Below are 19,327 nucleotides of genomic sequence, written 5' to 3'. Positions count from 1 at the left end.
AACCACTGCGCCACCTCGGGCTTCATCAAGCTAATTTACTTTCCAAATGATCCTTCAGGTTTTTAACTAGAAAGCCATAAACAAAATGACACACATTTTTAATATAGAAAAGCAATTAAGCATAAACATAAAATGACCTGGGGCTGGCTGAGACCTCAGGGTCTCATTTTGTAACAGTCCTGACCTGACCCCGGCCCCATTCAGCCCCCAGCGTGACTAATTTTTTTGCAAGTCCTCTGACTCTGGGGAGGCCAACAGCAGCAGTGGCACTGTTTTCTGATATTTCCAATAAAATGGCAATTAATAAATACCGTAATAAAAGCTTTACATTATCTTAGCAAGAGAATTTAGCGACAACTATCAGGATAAATTGATCTATTCCAGTGCAATTGCCTATGTGCAGTTTGGGGATGGGGGACAGGAATTCCTCATTTGCTCAAGTTTTTAACAAAACATACTGGACCAGTCATAAGGGAAATTATTAGAAATATTGTATGAGTGGTGTACAAAATCTGAAGTAATATATTATTACTGCTGAATTGTTACTTACGTAGACCTCCTTTCCCCAGCAGCTGACTAGTTTTTAAATGCTTATGTGGGTGGGATGAATAGCTCTATTTACCTCTTCTGTGAATTAACAACTTTCAAGCCTAATTGAAGGTGTTGTTGGTGAGAGTATTATACAGTATGTGTTTCACAGACATAGAGGAGCCATTGATCGGACATGACTGAATGGTTGCTAATGACGTTTTATAGACACCAAAGTCTCCACTGTTTTTGACACTTAAAAAAACAGGAGGAAGTAAACAAGAAGTTTTATCTTTTTTTCTAATTTGTAAGTCATGTTTCTCATGGGACCTCCCATCTTTCCACAGAGACTCCTCTCATAGAAACTACTAGATTCCTGGTTTCACCACACATTACATATTAAAAAAATAATGCATTTCAACAATTGGGAAGCTGGCATAAAGAGAAATGCCAACCTTCAGCATCATCTTTATGATACTGTACTTCAAAACTTCACCTGGAAATAGCCACCTATCCAGAAAAAGGACAAAGCTTAGTAGAAGAAGCAGTGAACTAGGGGTGCTTGGAGAAATGGATGGTAGTTGTTGTTGGTAGTATTCTAATAGTCTGGAGCAAAGAATAGCAGTAGAAAATCCTTTCTCTGCCCCGACAATCATTTTATGAGCATCCACAACACATTCTCAAATGAAACAAGTAACTCAAAAATGTTATGGATGCCTGACATACTGTGAACATTTTATAAAAATGTCACTTCATATCTTTAAAGACTCCACCTAGTCCTGCAATATATTTTCAGCACTGGAAAACCAAATGCCTTTGATGACTTGTACAACTACAGTGAAAAATGCGGAGATTTAGTTCATCTATTAAGTCAAAAGCATAGTGTTCTGGTTCTATTTCCAGCCAGGCTTTGCATTTATGTTTCTAATGTCCCCAAAGCAAAAGACATTCACAGTTACATTCCCATCAGGCATAGCCAATATTTCATCATGGTTGAGTCTCAAAGGGACTGTCTGAGATGCTGCCAGCTCCACACACACAAAACATTTTCTTTTGACATTTAGGATTACATATATTATGCTCCATCTCATATCCCACATGTGTCAGCATGTTAAAGACGCAATATGTCTGTTCTGCAGAAACCCACCATATCCTGTATTGTCCCAAAGAACTGCTGCCATTCCCTTACTCCCTACCATGCATCCTATGTTCCATTGCTCTATCTGCCTAATGATGCTCTTCTTCCAGAAATATTTATCCATAGCAGGGACTCTCTGGTCCGCACAGCAATAAAAATTACCTCAGACTCTTGAAAATGTTGCCTTCACACCCAAGGATATTGTTTATTGGTAGGATATATATTATTCTGCAGTAGTCCAACAATGTCCCACTTCTGTAGACAGAAAGGAAGCTCCCTGACTTTCAGCTGGGCTTTGCTATTAGCAAAAAACCCAGTTAACTACAGCATCCTCTGCCTTCTAACAATGCAGGAATGAAAAACACACATTTTCCAGACCCTAGTCTGACCATGATAAAAGGGGCTTTAGATTAAAAAATAAAAAATAAAAGTCGGTGGCATGGAAGAGGAAAAGGAAGAGAAATACTATCCTCACCTGAAATAGGCAGAAAAAGTAGATCCAGCTACCCCACCGGTTGGACACAGTTGATCCTCTTGGCCCTGCAAAGCCTGCTCTCAGAGCCAACTATAACCATCATCTGAATGAAGGTCCACCCTTCATTTCAGAACACACAAACACAGAGAAAGAGTGGGGTGGCACCTCAGCAACAGTAAAACACTTTGAGAGGTTTGAGGAGTCCAAGTGCCAAGAGTGACCTTTCAAAAATGAGGACAGCCAACCTCCTGTCAGCCAAACTCCAGGAAAAAAAATGGGGCCACAGACTAGAAATGAAATAATATTTGCTCTTGGAACTGGAAGAAGGGAAGGAAGCCTACAGTAGTTTAGTGCATGAAGAATCCTCCACACAACTAGGATTGCAGGAATCTTCTCAGTTGCTTTCAAGAAAGAGAGCAGTAACACACAGAGCAGTCAGCAGGTTAGATGTGCTAGCCCTCCTTTTTTTTTACAAGTATAGGGAGGAAGCAAAGAAGCAGTGCTGTTGCTTGTCTCCCTTCAAGTAGCAGCTAGTGTAGTGTAAGATCCTCAGCAGAATCATCCGAAGATTGGATTCCATATGGGCTCCTCATTTGGTGAGCACTTGGTTACACTGCCCACATACAAAGACCGTCTCCCGCTGGGCATCTGGGGCTGCAATTAGAAACACCAATCAGGACTTCAGGACTAACCAAAGCTTATGCAGTATCCCACTCATGACAGGTAGTCCTCGATTTACAACAGTTCATTTAGTGACCGTTCAAAGTCCCAGGAGCCGAGGTGGCACAGTGGTTAGGGCGCAGTACTGCAGGCCACTTCAGCTGGCTGTTATCTGTAGCTCAGCGGTTCTAATCTCACCGGCTCAAGGTTGACTCAGCCTTCCATCCTTCTGAGGTGGGTGAAATGAGGACCCAGACTGTGGGGGCAATATGCTGACTCTAAACTGCTTAGAGAGGGCTGAAAGCCCTATGAAGCGGTATATAAGGCTAACTGCTATTGCTATTGCTATTGCTACAATGGCACGGAAAAAAAGTGACTTATGTGAACCGCTTCACACAACGGTTGCAGCATCTCTATGGTCACACAATCAAAATTCAAATGCTTGGCAACTGACCCATACTTATGACAGCTGCAGTGTCCCGGGGTCATGTAATCACCTTTTGGAAACCTCTTGCAAGCAAAGTCGATGGGAAAGCCAGGTTCACCTAACAACTGCAGTGATTCACTTAACAACTGTGGCAAGAAAGATTGTAAAATGGGGAAAAATTCACTTAACAACGTCTCAATTAGCAACAGAAGTTTTAGGCTCCATTGTGGTTGTACGTCGAGGACTACCGGTACCCCTTTCCAGGTATGTCACATCTTCAGAACACATCTTCCCACTATAGCAGTTCACTCTTTCCCCTGACCTCCAATGGGAAAGGAAAATACCCACCCACAGGACTTTTACCTAAACGATTCTCCCCCCTGTCCCATCTCCTTTTTGTTGTTGTTGTTGTTGTTGTTGTTGTTGTTATTCACTCACCTGTAGCCCCCATGTAGCTCTTGGGAATTTTGAAAGAACAGCACCTGGAGCAAAAACTGTTCCCACAGTTACTGCAGCTTCGCTAGAGAAGGAAAAGATGCAAGGAGGTAAGTGAGTGAGCAGGCTGCAGTGTTCAGTCTGAGATCCATAAGAAGATGATGGAGCAGGGAAAGAAGAAAATGGAACAAGCCAGGCAGGGAGTTGGAGAAAAGACTCACCCTCTTCTTCAAGACAGAGAAAGTGGCAGAACAACTTGCACAGTTTCCTGTAACAGAGCAGAAGGATACAAGTAACTATCACACCTAATCACGGCTTTTCTTATTTTAGTAAGCAAAACCAAAATCCTGGCCTTCCTTTCTTTTTCCAACCACTGAGCAAAGTCTTTGTTCATCTACAATTCCATCATGCCATTGATGGCTGGATTCAGACATAACTCACAAAAATCAAGTCTGGTTCACATTCAACCAGACTAGTCTGGAGTCAGTTGTACCAAGACGTTCGGAATGAGAATCCTAAGCAAGAATCTGAATATGATAAAATTTGGATTCAGCAAAAACAAAACACTGAACAAATATGTGCCTTCTTTGGAGAGAAACCAATTCTAAAACCTGAAATCTTGAATCAGCTGCAGAAATGTAAAAATCCTATATACACATGGAAATTACAATTGGGTGAAATACAACACACACACCCTCGTGCCTTAAAACAGTCAGGAGGAACCAAAGATGTAGTGGACATCAGATCTTAACAAATGAAATAAAGGAAAACTGGTAGAAAGCATCTCACCTTACTGAGTGATTCTTGTCAAATTGCTTTCACATAACACGATTACTGTATTTTTCAGAGTATAAGACACACTTTTTCCCCCCAAAAAAGAGGGTGAAAATCTAGGTGCGTCGTATGCACTAAACACAGCATTTTTAGCCTCCCGAAACCCCACCCCCTTTGCAAAAATGGCCGTGCATAGCCTTTAGGGGGTTTCCAGAGTGCTCCTGGGGGCTGGGGAAGGCACAAATGAGCGGAAAATGGTCCATTTTTTGCTCATTTTTGACCCCCCCTCCCCAGGAGCAGTCTATAAGCCTCCTAAAGGCTATGCATGCCATTTTTTTGACAAAAATGGGACCCGTTTTTGCAAAAAACAGGCTATTTTGGGGAGGGCTGCAGAGTGCAAAAAAAAATTTTTTTAATTTGCCTCTTCAAAATCTTGGTGTGTCTTATACTCCAAAAAATACTGTAAGTATAAATGAATTAAATATAATTAATTACTACTGATCTTGAATTAATTTAAAATTGATTAATTTAAAATCAAATTATGTTTGGATTTTAAAAATCAATTTTTAAGCCCTGATTCCCTTCATTAGTTTACATCACACATTTTTGGACCCAGGCTCTTTTTGTAGCCGAGGTGGCGCAGTGGTTAAATGCAGCACTGCAGGCTACTTCAGCTGACTGCAGTTCTGCAGTTCAGCTGTTAAAATCTCACCGGCTCAGGGTTGACTCAGCCTTCCATCCTTCCAAGGAGGGAAAAATGAGTACCTGGATTGTTGTTGGGGGCAATATGCTGACTCTGTAAACCGCTTAAAGAGGGCTGAAAGCCGTATGAAGCGGTATATAAGTCTAACTGCTATTGCTATTGCTATTGTACCCCAAGTTTCTAATATAGTGTTGGTGAAATTTAGTGGTACAACTTTTTTTAAAGAAATAACTAGTAAAACAGGTTAACTTAGAAGAGATTAAGTTAGATGCAGTGGAAACTGATAAATTAAAGTAGCTTTTGTGTTTTAAACATAACCGCACACATACTTTAAAGTAGGTAAAAACTAAACATATTTTCTTGTGGCAATTGGGAACTAATAAAACCAGGAAGAGGCAATAAAAGGTTGCCATCCCTACACCAAATAACATTGGAGATTATTTTTTTCTTGGCCCTGATATTTTTGTATACATCGCTGTGGTCAGGATAGCATTTTTCTATCATGACCCATGTAAAATTACTCCGTGCTAATTTCCTCTGCAGTAGTTTTTCGATCAAGCCTCCTCTTCTTCCAATATTCCTGAATAATCCTGCTTCATTCCCAACAATATGCACCTCTACAAATAACCCTCTACCACTTCCCCTTTCAGTCCAGTACCAAGGTTGTTGGTTGGGTAGCGTTTGCGCAGTCGTTCCGTCAACCGTGACACCTTGCTACGAATCACTTCATTCTTGCTCATAAAAGGACTGTCAGGAAGGCCAAGGTCAAACTCTCCTGAACCCTGAGAGATGTCATCTTCCTCCTAGACAGAAAGAGAAGTTATGAGGAATGTGGTATACATATTGTTTGGGAAAAACTTAAGGCATAAATATAAGGACATCCTGGAAAGTACAATCCAGAAGAATAGTTCGAAACACTAGGAAAAGCTGGGTCACGCCTGGAGAAGGGATGGGATGGCAGAAAAACTTTATAAAGGTAACCCTCAAATGAATGACAGCAAATATGTGTGTCCCAGGGTAATATTGCAGGATCCAATCTGGGTCGGTCACCAGGACAAGAGGTTTAGTCTTCTGAGCTTTTGGACTCATGTTGGAGCCCATTCTCAGGGAATTTCTCTCTCACCAGAACTTTCTCACACATTTGTGAAAGAGAAGTATTCTGAGGATGGGATTCAGAATAAGTCTGAAAGCTCAGAAGACTAAACTTCTGTCCTGGTAACCAACCCAGTTTGGATCCTGTATCCTTCAACTTGGAAGAGTGGATAAGGAGATGGGATATGATCCAGACAAAAAGTATAGGCATAGACTGATTCTTAAGATGTTAAGATTCACAAACAATAAAACAAAAAGGGAATTCAAGCTCAAGACAGAGCAGCCCAGTTCTTGCACTCACCATTACAAGCAGCTGCGTCTCCTGTTCTTGCAGCAAAGACAAAAAACAAGAGAAGATGGCCAAAAGACAGAAAACGGTATAGCCCAATCCCAGTATCATGTATTTAAAAATATTCCTTTCTATTTATAGGACAGTATATTATTTAAAGGTCCCTTTTATTTCTTGCACACATGTAGAAGTATTTACATCATAGGCAAAGACCTTGACCTAACTTTAACATCTCACTAACCTTAGAACAAAAATGTGAATTTATTTATTTTAGCACTTTTTATAGTGATTCATTTCTGTACCTCAGTTCTGGGCAACTAATGAGAAATTAAAACCAAAGCAACAAAGAACTCCAAATTAATTTGAAAAAGAAATTTCAACAATCAATTAATATGTGCCAAGGGTTCAAATGGATAATATCTTAATGAAGAAGCATCAACAAACGAACCAATAAGGTTCACCTAATACCCTGGTCCCAATGCCACTTTTAATCCACTGGCTTATCAATATTTCCTTATTCCAGTCTTCCCCAATCTGTTATTCTCCAGAGACATTAGACTATAATATCCACAATTTACATACAGCACAGCCAAGAACTTGGAGTTATAAAGTCCAACATCTCTGGAGAGCATTGGGCAGGGATAAACTGATTTATTTGTCTCAAGACAGACCAATCTAGATTCTCAAACTACAGACCTCAATTGCATCCTTGAATTCATCATCAGGTTCTGCTTCCTCTGCTTCCTCCACACTGCCAGGGGTTAGGTCCTATGAAAAACATTTGAAGTTATTGTTAAAGGAGCAGGAGTTCAGGAATAAACTTAGAAAATTAGTAAAGTAATAGGACTGAGATGAAAAAGTAGAGAAATTAACAACTCATTTAGATGTAAACCAGCTGTCAAGGCTGCTTCACTCAGTAACCAAGAAAGAAACCACTCAACTTCATTTTGCAGAATTAAGAATACTTTTACTGGTCACTAGTAGATAGTAGCTAAGCAAAGCGAGGTCGGAGGCAAAAGCGTGCGTAATCATACATATCAATATGTGACCCAACCCCCTCCCTCTGGTAACCTTAGTCCATAGTCCAATCAGTACACCCCACAGGTGTCATGTGGGAGACATCTTCAAAATGCATCATCAGGCTGGTATGCCGGACAGTTGGTCTGGGCGGCAAATCCTTTATCTGCAGCATGCACAGTAGATGGTGAGAACACCTCCCTTTATTCAGTCTCTCCAGTGCTGACACTTCCCCACCCACAAACAATGCCCCCCTCCCCGTTTCAATGGCAGCCGAAAGCAAGCAGCAAAACAGAGGCTGACACCAGCATTGCTTCTGCCTAATAACCAGCTGGGACTTAAAAAGTGCAGAAAGGAGAAGGAAAGAAAATGAGGGCAACTCTCCTAGAAGAATAATCCTACAGCAGGGGTGTCAAACTGGAAGTCCATGGGCCAGATGCGTCATGCGCAGGCCACACTCACCCCGGCTCCATTAAGTCAAAAAAGTCACGATACACCCCAATATGTCATGTGACATGATAAAGTTTGACACCCATGTCCTACAGGCAATCCTTAGGTCACCAGATTTTTATGCCAGGATAGATAAAATCTTACGAAGGGGATTTCAGAATGTACAGATTTAATTATTTCTCTGCTTTGCTCCTTCCACCAAGTCTTACCTCAGTCCCAGTCAGGGTAGGTGTCCAATCTGACAAGACAGTACCTTCCCCTTCTCCAAGATCCAGCTCTTCAGGCTCTGGAGCCACAGGGATGGATCTGAAACCCAAGCGCTGCTCTACAGCTGACTTTAGGTCCAGCATCACTGGAAAGAGAAAAAGAAATGGCTAGACATCCTCCAGAAGATCAAGAGAACTTCTCAACAGACCAGTTCCAGCTTCTGACACTGGCAGAGCAGCAGGTCATTCACTCCCATCACCAGTCCAAATGCCAAGAAATCAAGTACAGGCAGAAGAGCAACCACTGTCTCAGTTAATCACAAAAGATGAACTCACATGCTACAATAGGCCAGGACAGGGAGTCACTGTCCCCAACCACTGTGTTATTTAGAAATATTATTTTTGTTATATGTAACCCAAGTTATTATGATTTATTGAAGAAACCATGGGTAAAACAAAGCAAGACTGAAAGTGATGTGCGGATCCAGTCTATGTTTAGAACAAAGTAACACCATAGTCTAATGATCTGGGTCCTTGCTGATCATTACACTGCCTGCCACTACATAGAAAAAAATAATAAACCAGAAGAGCCAAATATGGCTATGAATGCATTTTCCAAAATGCACTTCCAGCACAAAACCTGAACACTGTAATGCCATCCAGTCAAGGTTTATTTTCCGCCACACTAATTTCCCGCTACCCACTAGTAAGAGGTCTAAATTAATTTCCCCCAGATTTTTGGTGCACAATTCACCTCAAGAAATTGCCCTAAGAACTCTGTTTGCTTTGTGAAGTGAAGAAACAAATATTTCTGGGAGGAGAGGGTTCCCTAAATTTTATATTGGACAAAGTACACAACAGAGCTTTCAGTCGATTACACACCAAAAATGGATCTCTGCAGTATATTTTCTCCTGAAAATCTATTCTATCAAGTTATAAAAGGAAATGCAATTGGAATGCTGAGACAGCATTACTTTCTCAATACAACCCACACCACAGGGCTTTCTTTCTGAAGATGGATATCCCCTTTGTGGCCTCATCACTAAAAAGGTGTATTCCACAAGAAAGAAACTGAAAACTGAGCTTCTTCAAATAGAAGGTCTTGCAATAGCAAGACTTCCAGTGTTATCAGAGGTACATTGCAGGAAATGGCATTGTCACCTGGCTGATATGAGCACCAAAGGATGTAACGTGGGACTGAGGAAGCAAAAAAGGAAAATGATTCTTGCTCTCTCTCTCTCTCTCTCTCTCTATCAGTTCCCTAACCTAAAATGTTTTATTAGTCCCACTTACATTGTCAGCAACAGAATATGATAAAATTGATTCCTTGCCTCGCACAGGTATCTAGCAAAAAAGGCCTCCACCTTTAAAATCATTTTCAGCAAGCTTCTTCAATTTTCTCTACCAAAGTCCCAATGCAATAGAGAAGTTCACAGGTGAAATGATTTGTTTACATTTTAATTATACAATCATTTACAGTTAACTCATTTCCCAAAGGAGTCGGTGCTATGTAATGAAATTACAATTTAAAAAATCCTCAACAATCTGACCAGAGAAGCCCAGGACCATCATTAGCACCCAAATGCTACACTTAATAAAAATGTTTTTAAGATCTTCCTAAAATCCAGGAGGTTGGTTTTTAGGAATAGTTTTGAGGGACTGGAGAAAGAACCACCATCAAGGCAACAATCAAATAATATTACGAGTCCGGAGCCAAAAAAGTAACATGAATAAATATCTCAGATAGCTCCTCCCCCCACCAGTTCTCACAAAGAAAAGAAAAAAAAGTGGGGGGGGGGGAGAGCAGATCCGGACCTGCAAAATTCTGTTGCTATAGCAGCTTTATAATAAAGTAGCATTGACCTACATGACACTGGTCACTTAATTTGGTCTACCATGAAGGGCTGACAGGGTCATTTCTTAGGGGACAAAATATTCTAAAAGGCATGGGATGAGAATTCTTAGTATTCTCCTCTTAAAAGAACCTGGGGGCTAAACCATGTGGAGTTTCAAAGTACCAGCCTCTACTTTCAACTGGATATAGACACCAACTGGCAGCCAGTTCACGATCTAATACAGGTGCTGTGCTGTTAAATCAACTGTGTCCGGTTCAGTGGTGAAATTCAAATTCTTTTCTTACTGGTTCTGTGGGCGTGTCTTGGTGGGCGTGGCAGGGGAACGATACTGCAGAATCCCCATTCCCTTCCCACTCCTGGGGAAAGGATATTGCAAAATCTCCATTCCCACCCCACTCTGGGGCCAGCCAGAGGTGGTATTTGCCAGTTCTCCGAACTTCTCAAAATTTCCGCTACCGGTTCTTCAGAACCTGTCAGAACCGGCTGAATTTTACCCCTGGTCCAGTTAATTGACAAATTAACACTTAATTGATACTTCGGTCTAGATGAAGCTTCCAAGTCAAAGGCTACCTTATAGAGAGTGTGTTATAATCTTAGATAACTTACCTTGATAAAATGCCACATTGCCCAAGAAAAGAGCACTATTAAGAAGAACAAGGATCCAGCAGATGGGCAGCAGGTAAAGGACACCAACTGAACCCATCAGCATCCCATAAAACCTAGGGAGGAGAAAAATGGAGCAGAAGACACATAACATACCTGAACACCAGGATGACCCTTACATACAAGTGACTGAGAAGTGGGGGAGGGTGTTTAGGAAGCAAGTTAAAAGCTCCCTAACTCAAATACAACTTCCCAGAGAAAACGAAAACACTGGCTCCACTGTGTGGTGTTAAACTGGACCACTTCCTCCTTACAAATATTTCTCTTTGCATTGTTTTCATCTGTTTTCCCTGATCTTGCTCATCCAGGGGATATACTAGCTCCACATTCCTAACTTTCCCTCTCTTTTGAATTAGCACACTAATAAAAAATTTTAAACTCCAATTTCTTTTAACAATATTGTTCAAGTGTAAACTACTGCTGCTTTTTTTTAGTCACTTTCCCCCCTCTTTTGTTGTTTTTTCTCACTCTTGATTTCAGAAGTTTTGCTAAAATGCATATATTTGCATATATTTCATGTTTAATGAAATAAACATAGGCAAAGGACATTTGTATGTGGGTGAGTTGAGTGTAACGGATAGATTTTTAACTATGGCTATAAAAACAAGGTTAGATATATTTTTTGTGTGTTTTAATTTTTTTATCATGTACTGACTTACAACCATAATTGAGATCATAATTCTGGTCATAAACAATCAAATAGAAGCAGCTACATGAACAAATATGATTCTACAACCATTTTTATGATAGTTGTTAAAGCAAATTACATGGTCGTTAAGCAAAATACAGTCGTAAGTACAAATTCATTCCTCCCAATAGGTATTCTTTGCAGAAAATTAGTAGAAAATGGTGGTAACTGGCAAAAAAACATTATAAATTATAAAAACATTATCAATTATAAAAACATAAATCACAGCCATGTGACCGCAGGATCTGGAGTTGTAAATGTGAGTTAGTTGCCAAGCACATGAAATGCGGTCAGATGACCTTGGAGGGGAGGGGGAGACAGTGTGACATCTTATCATGACTGGAAGTACTTTATGAGTTATAAAGCAGAGTTTGTGAGGCTCCAAATGGTCATTCCAAATGGTCATTAAATAATCAGTCGTAACTCAACAATTACCTTCGTTAAGTAATATTTATTAAATATTTTATTTATTACATTGTTTTATATAATGCTGAATTTAGATTTGTAACTTGCTTTTGAGCCTTTTTGCATAAATGAACTTGATTTTTAAATTATTATAATCAACGGTCAATATACAGGTTGCCAGTTAATTAGGAAGAGGTAATGCTTTTTAAAGACTGACTATGTTTATTTGTGTATACAAAGAACTTTAAAAGAAAACTAGTTTATGAGATGGAAGGGAATAGTTGAGTTATATATTTGAGAACATTTTGAATGCCAAAGAGTGCCAAATAGCTAGGAAAAGATCCTGGGAAGTGAACAGAGCTCCAGAAAAGCAGAAGTAATTTTCTGGAAGTAAGCTATGTTCATGAAAGACTGCCTCTTTGTCTTTAGAGTCCCGGCCCATTACTTCCTAATTACACCTAATGGCCTTGCAGACCTCAATAGGCAAATGATGTGTTATATCCAATGCAATGAAATGTTCTATCCAATTCTATCCAATCATATTCATATTCTAATTTGCCTGAGTCTATATCCAACTTCTAAGAAAGGCAAGACCAGCAGTGATGTATCAATTTTCAAGAAGAGCTCCCAACCTTTTCTTTCCCAATGCTTCAATCGCTAAACCGCAATTTGGTGAACTGCAAGATGTTGTGTTTAGACTGATGAAAAAAAGACTCAAGAAAAAACAAATTATCTAGAGAAGAAAAGTAAACAAAAGGACAGCTTGTTCTGAGCTGAAAGGGTCACCCACCATTGTTCTAAGTCAACACTTACTGGGAGGAGACAGTAGGGTTCTCCCAGAACAAGACACGGTAAGCTGCTTCACAGCCACCACAGAGCCTGTTCAGGAACACTTCTAATCGGATCAGGCTGAAAAGAAAGGACAACAATTTTAAATATAACTGTGCTTTCTAGCCAAATAGTGATTACAGTCACTGAAGTCAGTAACTGTAACATAGAGACTTCAACAACCTAACCTCACAGATGAAGTTTTCCCCAGCCCTTTATTTATTCCTGGGTAATCATAGAAAGCAACAACATTCAGAAAGAAGACCCCTTGTCCACACATAGAATAAGCTAGGCTTAATTTTGCCACCACTATTTAAATTTAGTCAGCTCTAATAAGTTTTTTTTAAAGCACAAGTTCCAAGCATTCCAGAAAAAGTTAATACTTTTGTAACTCAAACCAAGATGGGGTAAGTTAATACATACTTTTTCCACATGTGCATTTAGCATGCTTAGGTATCATATTTCTCCTACTTTTGCACATGCTTCAATGCCAGATGCTGTGAAAACAAGGCATGTGTTGTAACAGGATAGAAAAATGTTCTGTCACAAGACTTTATCTTGTGACCTGCTGGATGGGGATTGCACATGCCAGTGAAAAATAGATGCAGAAAGTTGCAGATTATTTATGTGTTGAGAACTTTTGTTCAAATCTGTAACACTGGATTAGTAATTGGGTGAGTAAAATATCAATTACAACATGCTAAGCTCACCCATCATGAGTTGGGAGAGACCTGCAGGAGCTTCTTATGCCAGCTAGCCCTAGATTGGCAGGCAGAGATGGAGGCAAAAAGCAACTGTATCAGTTTCCCAGACTAGATGAGAATCAGCATGATCCATTACAACATGTGATGTATTCCAAATATGGGAGATCTGGATTGCTGAATCCCTGCTGAACCATGAAACTTTATTGGTCAATGCTGAACAAGCATCTGCCATAAGCAGAAATTCCTTAGAGGTAACAATGGAAGCAACTTCGCAGAACCTCTTTGAAGCTAACAATTCCATTCTACACATGCCTACCCAAACATAAATCATTCAGACACTTGTAAATAAGTGTATGCGGTATTTCAGCATGATTAAACCATGCACTTAAAAGTTGCTTTATTCAAAGTAAGACACAAAATGATCAAACATAGGTTTTATCATTATAGAAGGTAAAAGGGGAATTGGTATTTAGAAAAGAAATGTGTATAAATAAAATATTCCATGCAAAGTACTTAAAAATACATTTTTATTGATTGCACAGCACAAATTATATATTTGGCAAAGTGATAATGGTGACACTTGGCCAAATTAGTTCTTTACTTAAGAAATGTCCTGACCAACTGCACCGGCAAAAGCATATTCCTTGCCAACCTCTACTATCCATCATGGCTACTAATTACTGCTCTCCTATCCTAATTATGAATTTCTCCCCAGTCATTGTGAGAACACAATATTGAGCATGGTCTTATTCTGATCCAGCACATGTCTTATACTATATTCTGAAGTGGGGGAGGGGTGAAAATAAGGATCATTAAAAGATAGTATAAACAAGCTCAAGAAAGACCAGATAAAAGCTAAAATCTCTAATGCAACTATACAATCATATGAAAGTCAATTGATGTGCTAAATCTATAGTAATTGCTGTATAGAGTTGTAAACATATCAAAAAGTTTATTAAAATCAATTATTTAAAAATGTATCTTCCTCTTTAGTAAATGAAATCAATCCACTATTCTAGACTATCATTGCATACTTTTGTGAAATGGACAATGAAATCATTTATATTCCCAATAACTCTCCATCCAATATAGAGTTACAGAGTCAAAGTAATGATATATGATATCCCCAGTGGGTGAAATGATGTAATGCATCTTACAAACAGCTAATCTATGGGGGGGAATCCTTAGAGCGGCAGTGCAAGTAACTATGTAATGATAGTCCAATGTTTCTTAAGAGAGAAATTCTCCACACATGCATCATTACTGGGTTATATTCAGTATTGCACAATTCTTGTTTACATCATATCACAAATAGTAAAGTGTGGGACCTACAGCAAGTTATGTGGTATTTGTGATGTCATATTAGTTTTCTTCAAACACAAGCAGTCCCTTCCCAAAAGCTTGGAAGACTGGAATAGCATATAAACCAGTCAACCAATCAATCAGTAACCTCTCAAATTTGATGCAAATGCAACTGTTGGCCTCTAAATTATGTCACTAAAAGAGTGAATTTATTGGAATAAAGGAGAGATTGGTGAGTGGAATACCAATGTGTCTTCTGCACTGCCTCCCTTAATAAATACAAACATACACATATAGGGCAGTTTATACTGTGGTTATTTTTTCTTTGAGAAGGCAGTTCCTCCACCTCTTCATGAAGTGCTGGTTCACCCTCTCCTCAAAAAACTGGATCCCACTATACTGGACAATGTTTATTGAATATCTAATCTCCCCTTTTGGAGAAAAGTGGCAGAGAAGGCAGTCATGCAGTCACTTTAGAAGAGCCTGGATGAAGTGGATTAACCAGATCTCTTTCAGGGAGGATGCAGACCTCAACATGGGATGGAGATGGCATTGGTCGCACTTTTAGATAATCTCTAGCGAAAGCAGAATGGGATTGTGCGTCTGTCCTAGCTGTATTTGACCCCTCAGTGGCTTTCAATATATGATATTCTCCTAGATACCTTCTGGGGATTGGGAATGGGCAACACTGTATTTTGGTGGTTCTCCTCCTTTCTTCAGGGTTGCTTCCAATCATGTTGATTGGAAGTGAGTGATCTCAACCTTTTCCTTGTGTGATGCTGTGTGTTTCAGCGCCTTATTTAACTTCTACATGAGGCTGTTGAGTGAGATCCACTGTCACCAAATGGTGAAGCATCATCAGTATGTTGACGATGCCCAATTTTACATCTCTGTCCATGATGAATTAAGAGATGTTACTGATGTCTTATCCCAGCTCTTGGGGGCTGGGGGAGGATGGGGGGGGGGGGAAGCACTAACTAAACCCTGGCAAGACTGAATGGTTTTGGAGCCTTCTGAGTCTACCACATTTGGTACTAGATGAGGTTGCACTACCACAAACAGACCCAATAAACAATCTCCTAGATTCGCAACTCCTCAAAAAACATTTTAAAAATTTAAAAGTTACTATAGTGGACTCAGCCTATAGCTGTGATGGCAAACCTATGGCAGGCGTGCCGGAAGTGGCATGCAGAACCATCTCTTGGGGCATGTGAGCTGTCACTCGTTGCTCTTTTGGGGTCCGGCATGCCGGGCAGCTGGTCTTCACATGTGCGGGAGTGCCAGAAATTGGAGGAGCCACCCAGCGCGGATGTACGTATTGGAAAGATGATCTTCTGGTTTACGGCACGCGCATGCACACTGGCCAGCTGGTCTGGTTTCTGGCGCACACGCATGCCGGGGGACTGCTCCTCCAGTTTCCGGCGTGCATGCGCTCCCATTTTGGCACTCAGTGACAAAAAGGTTCGCCAACACTGGCCTACAGCGTTTCCTAATTTTTCTGCCTTTCTACTACTAGGAGCTCAAGCCAATACAAAACATTCCCCTCTCCAGCCTTATTAGCTCAACAAGCAACTTATATCAAGCAACAGCCCTTCAATTCCATGCTCAAACAATGCCCAAGAACCCAACCCCGTCTCTCCCAAGCAGACTTACAAGCCCTTAACTTCAGCCACAGCCTCATTTCGAGAAAGTTGAACTTTTCTCACATCTTCTCGCCGCACACTGTGATACCTACGGCGTGCCAGCTGCTCTTCAGTAAGACGGATGCGGCATGTTTCCTGTAGATAGCCGAGCATGGCAGGCACTGAGATTAGCAGGGCACACAGCCCATACCAAGCAGCTACAATGCAAGATGGAATAGATGCAGAGTTTATTAAGCCACCCACAGCTTATCTAATCAGCATTGGTTTTATTGTCCCCCTAACATAGTGTCTCATCAAAGGAAATTTCAATACCAGCTGTCAGTGCAATTTTCCCACCATACATGATGATAAGCTCCTGCCAGCCTTCCTAAATGTTTCCTGAACAAAATCAGGTTCTACTCTCCTCCCATTAACTTAATCCATCTCATGATTTCTGAGAAAACAGGTCCTAGAATTGCCCAGCATATCCATCCAACACTTCTCACCTTCACTCAGAGTAAGCAGCAGAAAGTTGAGGCCCAAACAAGTAAGGAGAGAGCAGAAGGGCATCTGCCAGCTGTGGAGTAGAAGCAATCAAAAATTTACAATCTCAAAAGGATGCTATTTATTAGTTATTAATTAGGAAGAGCACTGGGGAAAAGTGAATAAAGAAGGCTGCATAAAGAATTAGAAAGGATCTAGTATCATATATTTTTTTCCTGGGATTTGAACCAATCCAAAATTCTTTTTTAAAGTATATGAGACCTATATAACACGTGACGTTAGAAATCCCTTCTGTTTCCAACATCAATAGGGCAGGAGTTGATTACCAACAACTGTTTCATCATAGTTTTAAAGCAATGTGAAAAGGACTCTAAGAACTAAGAAAAGGAGGTTCAGGAGCTCCATGCAATCTCAGAATCACAGCAACTATGATCCTTAACTATTGTATTTGCATAGAAGACTGGTATGGGAAAGAATGCCTCTTTATCGTCTAACAGCACTTCTTTCTATGGTCTTAAAATGAAATGAACTAACACCAGAACAATAAGACAAAGGAAAGGTAATGATCATAAGGTATTGTGCATCCTCTGATTTAAACATTTAGGCCAGAAAGGCTTCCCCTTTTCCCACTAGAAAAAGCAAATCTTACAAAAAGAATTTATTCCTCTATTCTCAAAAATGACAATAGGCATAGATTTTGCTGAACTATGATCTATGAACTATGATAGATCGATGATAGTTCTACGAACTATGAAAAAATAGCTATATAGAAAAGCACCAACCTGAGGAGGAACCACACAACTTCAGCAACATCCTGCAGTGGTTCTAGGTACAGCTCTAGTTGCTTATAGGATATCACCAGATTAAAGAGGTCCAAGGAAGGAGGCTTAGGGTGAGAGGGCGAAACTTGCTGGGCATCAGATGCTGTGGCATTGTCTAATCCATTCCCTGTGGACACTCCACCATCACGTTCTGATACCTGCATACTGTAAATATCCATTTGTGATTTAACTTAATTTTTATTTATTTCTCTGAAGGGAAAATTAAGGTGAACAAAGATAAACATTTCTGAAATAACACTGTTTTGAAACATAAAATTATCTATTAAAACCTATGATTCAAAGCCTGTTAAATAGTGGAAATTGTAAACACAAACATTAATGAGCAAACAGCAAAATAAACTAGCAATGCATTTCATTTCTGGGCCATTGAAGTGAAACATAAATTACCATTTATCCATGGGCTGCATACTTCTAAGCCTATAGAAAATTATATTTCCCATTCAGACAATAATGAACAAATTGAGATTGCATGAAGAAATTGCATGAAAATCCAGCGGAAAGTGCATTGCAAACAAAATAAATGCAGAAAATCATTATATTTACATTTACCCCAATTATCGTTTCTTTATGAACAAAATCTCTCTTCATAAATATTGATTACACAGAGGAGAAAGCTAGAAAGAAAATAACCCCCGTATATCATTATTAAACCAATATGCTGACAAGCGCTAACAAGTCCTTAACCTATGCTCTTTAATTTATCAAAAGTTGAGAGGTGCATCTATGGTAGAAAAAAAAAGACCAGATCATATTCTGCATTGTAGTCTAACTGGGCAATCCTATTACCTCAAACAGATGCTCGCACGCAGATGCTCTTTTTCATTATCTCAATACACATAACAAAAAGGACCCTAACTCCTTTTCCAGAAATGAAGGAAGTTTTCAATTTATTCACAGATGAAGAGAGCTGTGATTAATAATTATCAGATACAAAGAGATCCAGCACCTGCATTCTCTCCATCCCAGAGTCTGCAAGCCTCATCAACCGCATTTCCCCTTCCCGGCATTCAGGAAGGAAACCACAAAACCCCACTTAACTTAAGTCTTGGAGCTCTGAAAACAAGCATGCCGATAGGATGAAGTAAACGTTCCCTACATGGCGTATCTCTTCCCACCTGGGGCCGTCCAGATGCACTGAATTACAACTGCCAGCACCGCATCCAAACACCTCCTTGCCGCCCTTGGCTAGAACTATAGGAATTCATGGCATCCAGAGGGTTCAAGGTTGGAGAAGTTTGCTCCATGGGGGAAGGAAGGCACCAATTCCCTGGACCAGATCATGGAGACCTACCGGATACCAAAGCCTCACCTCGATCCTGATCCGCTCCACACTCACCCCAATCTCAAATCAGGAGAAGGGGCGGAGCCTCCGTTCAACTCGACCCTCCCGCAGCCGCCCGCACTTCCTAGCAAGAGAGACCCGGCTGTGCTTAAGGTTCGCTACTCAGCATAAGCATCGGGAAAGGGGCGGCCGTGCCCGCCTATCAGAGGCAGCAAGCCAATCAGAGACAGCGACACAATCCGAAGGGCGTGAAGGGTCACACCGGCGGATGCCCCCCCCTCCCGGAAAATCTCAACTCCTATTGGTTAAAAACCTCTAGTCCTCAGCCTGTAAGAGTTGGATTTCTTGCTCGCGGTACTGGCAAGCTGAGGCTAGAGTTCCTGGAAGCGGCTGCGGTGGTTTTGGCCTGAGCTTGCTCTGGCTGTTTCTCCCTGTGC

At 40.4% G+C, this 19,327-nt stretch overlaps 1 protein-coding gene across 4 annotated transcripts; it reads right to left on the bottom strand.

Moving 5' to 3' along the window:
* Window positions 1–291: 291 nt before the first annotated feature.
* On the bottom strand, window positions 292–19,057 carry ZFYVE27 (zinc finger FYVE-type containing 27). 4 transcript variants are annotated; one of them, XM_032225394.1, is made up of 12 exons: window positions 18,900–19,057; window positions 17,549–17,752; window positions 16,769–16,839; window positions 16,294–16,480; window positions 12,620–12,715; window positions 10,657–10,769; window positions 8,198–8,340; window positions 7,218–7,289; window positions 5,799–5,943; window positions 3,885–3,931; window positions 3,667–3,748; window positions 292–2,795 (listed from the first exon to the last, which is right to left on the bottom strand). In XM_032225394.1, exons 2-12 carry the CDS (start codon window positions 17,749–17,751, stop codon window positions 2,731–2,733), a joined length of 1,224 nt encoding a protein of 407 aa, XP_032081285.1. In that variant the 5' UTR covers window position 17,752; window positions 18,900–19,057; the 3' UTR covers window positions 292–2,730. The 4 variants fall into 4 exon arrangements, with proteins under 4 accessions (XP_032081285.1, XP_032081284.1, XP_032081286.1 ...); XM_032225393.1 differs by having other exon boundaries at window positions 18,918–19,057; XM_032225395.1 differs by having other exon boundaries at window positions 18,945–19,057.
* Window positions 19,058–19,327: the final 270 nt, after the last annotated feature.

Source organism: Thamnophis elegans, chromosome 10, assembly GCF_009769535.1.
Source record: "Thamnophis elegans isolate rThaEle1 chromosome 10, rThaEle1.pri, whole genome shotgun sequence".
Classification (NCBI taxonomy): domain Eukaryota; kingdom Metazoa; phylum Chordata; class Lepidosauria; order Squamata; family Colubridae; genus Thamnophis; species Thamnophis elegans.
The sequence above is the reverse complement of the archived record's forward strand: the minus strand, read 5'-3'. Positions and strand labels throughout refer to the sequence as shown.